This window comes from Mus pahari, chromosome 5, assembly GCF_900095145.1.
Source record: "Mus pahari chromosome 5, PAHARI_EIJ_v1.1, whole genome shotgun sequence".
In the NCBI taxonomy this organism is placed as follows: domain Eukaryota; kingdom Metazoa; phylum Chordata; class Mammalia; order Rodentia; family Muridae; genus Mus; species Mus pahari.
In genome coordinates, this window is record NC_034594.1 from 1932298 (window position 1) to 1939007 (window position 6710).

A 6710-nucleotide genomic window follows, 5' to 3' on the forward strand; every position below is an offset into this window, starting at 1 on the left:
TGTGGACTGACTCTGATCTGAACAAAGGGATTAATTAAGTGTCCTAGTATAGTCCTTCTTCTTTGTCTACTGTGAAAAATTAAAATTCATCTACCCATGTCATAATAATGATAATAAACAAAATTCATAGAAAAAAAGCATTAAAGTTACTAAGCATTTCCACATATTATAACAGCAATTATTAGGTATTTTGGAACTAAGTCAACAAGCCCCACACCATGTGAATATATATCCCATAATGTTCATAATTCCCATATGTATGCATACATGACAGATAGATAGATAGATAAATAGATAGATAGATGATAGATAGATTGATTGATAGATAGATAGATATTGCATATGCCTTTAAAACACCCAGCATGGCTGTTCATCTAATGAAAAATTCAATAAAATTATTATCCTGGCTCTAGATAGTAACACACACATCTAGGCTATATAACAACATAGTCCTACAAAACATAGTGAATGACTCTGACCTGACTCATTTCAACACTCCTCCTATAAGAACAAGGAATAAATAAGGTAAAAGGGATCTGGTTGTGAAATGGATGGATTGGGTTTTTGTCGGTGGTGGGTTTGTTTGGGTTTTTTTTGTTGTTGTTATTTTCTTGAAGAAAATGAAACTACTTCCTACAAAGAATTTTCCCTTTTACAAAGTACATTACATGTATCTGTACAAGATACCCCAGTCTTAATATTCCAATGCAGAACCATTTAGGATTTGATACTATGATATGATGAAAGTATCAGGTGAAAATACTGTCAAAGGTAAACGTTTTTATGGCCATCCCACATGTGTAGTTTATCAGTTCTGAGTCACAGTGATTTTATCGGTAAATGGACTTTGAATATCTGAGACATGAAAGAGTAAATAAAAACTATCTAGAATTCAGCAACTATCTGATAAATGGAACTCCCCTGCCTCTATGTCTGTCCCTCTGTCTTGGTCTCTCTGTCTCTGTCTATCTGTCTCTCACACAAAAACATAGACACACCCATTATACACAGGTTATATCTATAGCATACACCATACTTAACTCTTACCAATTGTTCCTGGGTCAACATGAATTCCTTCAAAATGGTCACAGAAGATTCCTTCTGAGGCTCTAAGGAATATCAGAAGTCTTTGGTCTTTTTCTAAGGGGTTTTCCAAAGTGCCTGTTAAGAAAGCAAAGTAAGTCATCCAGGATAATCTGAAATGCAGAGAGAGACTCCAAAGAAAGTGCATGGAGAAAGTCACTGGTCACATAAACAAGGTGACAGCAGAAAGCATGGGGTTGTACATGCCTCTCTGAAGAGGGCTGGGTCACTCGTCATCAGCTGTCTGCCACTTCTCATCACAAACTGACTCAGAACACACTTTACCCTCTCCCATTTTCCAGGCAGATTTGGTAAAGTGCTTTGCACTAGCCAACTTCGGAAAAAATGGGGTAGAAATGGCAAGTGTCAGCTGGCTGTGTCAATACATACCAAGTATTCCACACACCGCTTATCTACCATAGAATTCCTCACATCTTTGGATGTGATAAGTGTAGATACCTTTAGAAAACCTCTGAGAATAGCATGCAGGCTGAGGCCAGGTTCAACCCTTCCTAATATGAATACTTATTTTACAAACCACTGAGACTTGGAGGTTATTTATTAAAGACTACTATTCCAGCAAGTCCTGGATAATATAGTGACCAAGGTTGTGTGAATTACTGTCTCCTTCACATGATTTTAGCATTTAATGCTCCCTACAAACCTAAGAAGTATGATTCTTGCTTCAGTGTAAATATCCACATATAACTTACCTAAATCTATCCAACTAGCAATGTGTAACAGACTTCAAACAGTTGGTGGTTTAGTAAACCAGGAATAAATTGTTTTGCATAAGTTCTGTTAGCATCATTGGGATACAAAAAACATAAGCCTATGACACTCAGCAGATGGGACTTGTGCCTGACATTCTCTTCCACCGTGTTCTTTACAGTTTAATAAACACTAATGCTAACGTTATTTATTAGTGAATATGACCTAGGAAAGTTATGCTATTCTTACAGAATCAATTGTTGAAGAAATAACCAGTAGAAAAGTCCTCCTCAAACTATACATTCTATGGAAGCAGCCTCACCAGAATTATCAACTGTCAAATTAGACTTTCCAGTTTACTAAAAATAACAAAAAAAGGGGGTGTAGGGAACCGACAGATATGGTATGGAATGATTGGTAAAGTTAAAATTACCTACTTGTCATTTTGGTTAGCCTTTTCTCTCAGGCAGCATAAAATTATTCCTCCCACACCCCAAAGGGCACTTTTTATGCACCTGGTGTAAGTTTTGGGTTTGCTATATCTGTATCTCCTTGGATCATCCTCTCTAGCCATTAGTGTGTCGACAACAAGATGCTGAGAGACAAATCGATCTGGACAGCACACAGCTCAAGAAAATCATTGGAACCCATGGCTTAGGTGTTTCTGCTACAACACTAAGGCAGGTTCCTGTTCTGTAGAGATGCCACAGTGCCTTGGCCTAGAAACAAAAGTATCCTCTTAACCCAAAGACACAAGCTCAAGAAGAAAGGAAGCAAAGGACAGGGGACTGTTAAGCAAATAAGCCCTAGTGTGGTTCTTATCTTGCTGTTATAAGTCTGTCCAGTAAGCTGTTTTCCAACTGTGATTTCTTCTATTTCAGAGGGTAAAGTCTTGGAGGGGGGTGGAGGGTGGGAGGGAAGTCCTAGCAGTAAACAGACACCAGAGATGAAAAGTAGGACACTTTTTGCCCTAGAGAAATGTATGCGGAGCCCCACAAAGAGTTGTACGCGTTTCTCTAAAATCGGAGATTAAATCAATTATGCAACCCCAAACTGCAGCACATGTGGAGCCTTCACAGAAAATCTGGGCAAAATTAGTCAGCCTGCCGTGATCTTTGAGAATCTGAGCGACCAGAATTTGGATTCTTTTTGTTTAGATGGGAGAGGGAAAAGGTTGGAGCCGAGGACTATTCGGCAATCAGGTGGAGACAAGGGAAGGAAAGGCATGATATTCTAACATTACAATAACGTGCCTCCTGGATCTATAAATGCTGGTGAGAGTGAAGCGTTTGGGGGCCTGCTGTCCTCATATTATCAGTCTCGACTTTATGGGTGGGATGCTCTTCTCAGGATGAGACACAGTGCCCGGGATGAAGCACATGGGTCTTGATTTATGTTTGTAAAGCTGAAACCAGTAACCCCCAGAGCTTGTGTCTCTAGTTGCATTGTTGCAGAGGATGGCCTAATCGGTCATCAATGGGAAGAGAGGCTCTTAGTCTTGCGAAGATTATATGCCCCAGTACAGGAGAATGTCAGGGCCAGGAAGCAGGAGTGGGTGGGTTGGGGAGGGGGGGGGGGAGGTATAGGGGACTTTCTGAAAGGAAACTAGGCAAGGAAAGGGGATAGCATTTGAAATGTAAATGAAGAAGATATCTAATAAAAAAAACTTTATTTCTCAAAAAAAAGAAAGAAAAAGAAAAAGAAATAGAAACCTGAAGTTTATAATTGGGAGATGTTGCTGATATTTTCACATTCATGAGTGATTTCATGACATCATCACAGGTCTTCAGTGAAAACTGTAGAGGTTCCCATAAGAAAACTGAGGCAACAAGAGCTAAAGTCAGAAATCGCATAGCTATTACATTACTTAGTGTGATGGTGGGCAATGGAAGTGAAAGAGAATTGGTTCCAAATGTTAAAATCACCTTGGAAGATGGAAGAACATAAATTCTGGTATACCAAAGATAATCATTATTGATTTTGGGGATATGGTACAAATGAATTTCATGAATTTCAAAATGTACAAAACAAGGGAGAAGGGACCTTCTATTATTTTATTAACTATCTTTGATAGAGTCAAGTATAAGTCTAGTTTACACTTAAGCATACCCTATCAATGTGATTGCCCACACCTTGGAATCAAGAAATGCACTCAAGGTTATTTACTAATCTTTCAGATCTTTTTGTTCACAGTCTTGTTCATTCTTCCCAGTCCTTCATTTGCCACCCACACACAGCATGACGCTAATTGATTTCTAAGAATCCCCTGTGCTCCTGAATTGCAGTCTATGAAATGGCTGTACCTCTTGTATTTTCAGAAACCTGAACTAAAGATTTAGCATTTGGTATGGACAAAGAGGAATAAATCCTCAAAGTTCTTCAGTTTGTTATTTACAAATAATGGCAAATATTTTTTAAATGCTTTGAAATGGTATACAAGGAGAAGCGTTGTCTATGTTTTGTGTTCATGAAGATCAACTCACCTCTTCTCTCATTTTTTAACATGCTCTTTAGCTGAGCCACAGTAAGTCCCAAAACGTGCTTCCCTGCCTCTGCCTGGAGTACCACTCCTACCCCTTATGGGATGAACACCTCAGAGTCCTTGTGACTTTATTCAGATCTTTCTTTGTCAGTTAAATTGGGGTTAAGTGGCCCTTCTTGGCTCTAAGGACATAACATACTTTATTTCAAATTTTTTTTAAAGACTGTAATGTAAGTACCTTTTGTCTGTTTTCTTCTCCTTGTGAGCTAAGAAACAGTGTACTGCCAGAAAAGCATACATTCTAAAATATTAACTTTGAAATCTTTCTATATTAAAGATATTTAATAGATTAGAAGATTTTTAAGGTTTATTAGAGTTTTAATAAAACATAAATAAAATTTAAAAATAATGTTTGTGAAAAGTGGTATCCATTTAGAAATAATATCTTTCTATGGCAAATCTTACCTTGAAATTATTGCGCGTGTTCACAAGCCCCAAAACAACACCAAAGTGACTCTGATGAAATCTCACCAGGGTCTTTATTTACAAGCTGGAGCTTGGGCCACACTGCTGTCTTTGACACACCAGAACAGGAGGGTGCAGCCCCCAGCCTAGCTTCAGGCAAGCATTTATAAAGGCAAGAGGGTTTATCTAACCTGTATACATATGATTGGGGTGGGGGGAACGCATTATGGCCTTTAACATAACTGGCTGGCATTGAGGGTCAAACCATAAACTTAACTTCTTCTTTTTTCCTGATTGGGGGTTGTTAGGAAGTGAAGGGTCAGAGGCAGGCTTGTAACCTGAAGGTGCAAATTTGTTGTAGAGTAACCTGGAAACTGGTGCAGGTATTGTTAGGGAGTAACCTAGAAACTGGTGCTAGGTACCAGCCTGTCAGTTAACTTATTTCAACCTTAGGACAACCTTAGGACAGGTTCTATAAAATGGAGTCTGAACACAAAAGATCTGGTCTCTCAAAACCTGTATTATTTTTTAATTATTTATTATTTATTTTATGTATGTGAGTACAATGTAGCTGTCTTCAGATACACCAGAAGAGGGCATCAGATCCCATCCCATGGTTGTGAGCCACTATGCAGTTGCTGGGAATTGAACTCAAGACCTCTGGAAGAACAGTCAGTGCTCTTAACTGCTGAGTCATCTCTCCAGCCTCAAAACCTGTATTATTTAATGTTAGACATTTGGCCCTAATAGGACTCTCCAAGAACAAAAATGGAATATCATGCTTCCTATACTTATAAAACACAAAGTTTTAAATATAGAACCAAGAAAGCACATATCTTCAATGTTACTTTAAAATGTTTTAGCCAAGCTCTAGAACAAAAGGAAGCAAAATCTCACAAGAGGAGAAGAGGGCAGGAAATAATCAAACTCAGGGGTGAAATCAACGAAGTGAAAACAAAAAGAACTATTCGAAGAATCAACAAAACCAGGAGCTGTTTCTTTGAGAAAATCAACAANATAGATAAACCCTTATCCAGACTCACTAGAGGGCACAGAGACAGCATCCTAATTAACTAAATCAGAAATGAAAAGGGAGACGTAACAACAAATACTGAGGAAATACAAAACATCATCAGGACCTTCTACAAAAGGCTGTACTCAACAAAACTGGAAAACCTGAATGAAATGGACAAATTTCTAGACAGATACCAGATACCAAAGTAAAATCAGGATCAGATTAATGACCTAAATGGTCCTATATCACCTAAAGAAATAGAAGCTGTCATTAATAGTCTCCCAACCAAAAAAAAAAAAAAAAAGCCCAGGACCAAATGGATTTAGTGCAGAGTTATATCAGACCTTCAAAGAAAACCTAATTCCAGTTCTTCTCAAACTATTTCACAAAATAGAAACAGAAGGTATTCTACCCAATTCATTCTACGAAGCCACAATTACTCTGATACCTAAACCACGTAAAGACACAACAAAGATAGAAAACTTCAGACCAATTTCCCTTATGAATATCAATGCAAAAATACTCAATAAAATTCTCGCAAACTGAATCCAAGACCACATCAAAATAATCATCCATCATGACCAAGTAGGCTTCATTCCAGGGATGCAGGGATGCTTTAATATAAGGAAATCCATCAATGTAATCCACTATATAAACAAACTCAAAGACAAAAACCACATGATCATCTCATTAGATGCTGAGAAAGCATTTGACAAAACCCAACACCCATTCATGATATAAGTCATGGAAAGTTCAGAAATTCAAGGCCCATACCTAAACATAATAAACACAATCTACAGAAAACCAGTAGCCAACATCAAAGTAAATGGAAAGAAGCTGGAAGCAATCCCAGTAAAATCAGGGATGAGACAAGGCTGCCCACTTTCTCCCTACCTATTCAATATAGTACTTGAAGTCCTAGCCAGAGCAATTAGACAACAAAAGGAGATCAAG

At 38.0% G+C, this 6710-nt stretch overlaps 1 protein-coding gene across 19 annotated transcripts in view; it reads right to left on the reverse strand.

Moving 5' to 3' along the window:
- Positions 1-6710, reverse strand: part of Pkhd1 (PKHD1 ciliary IPT domain containing fibrocystin/polyductin) — a 487582-nt gene that overhangs the window by 150366 nt on the left and 330506 nt on the right. For all 19 annotated transcript variants that reach the window (XM_021197628.2, XM_029539264.1, XM_029539265.1 and 16 more), the window contains one exon: positions 1048-1161. In XM_021197628.2, coding sequence (XP_021053287.1) covers positions 1048-1161 — 114 coding nt within the window. The remainder of the gene's footprint in view (positions 1-1047; positions 1162-6710) is intronic.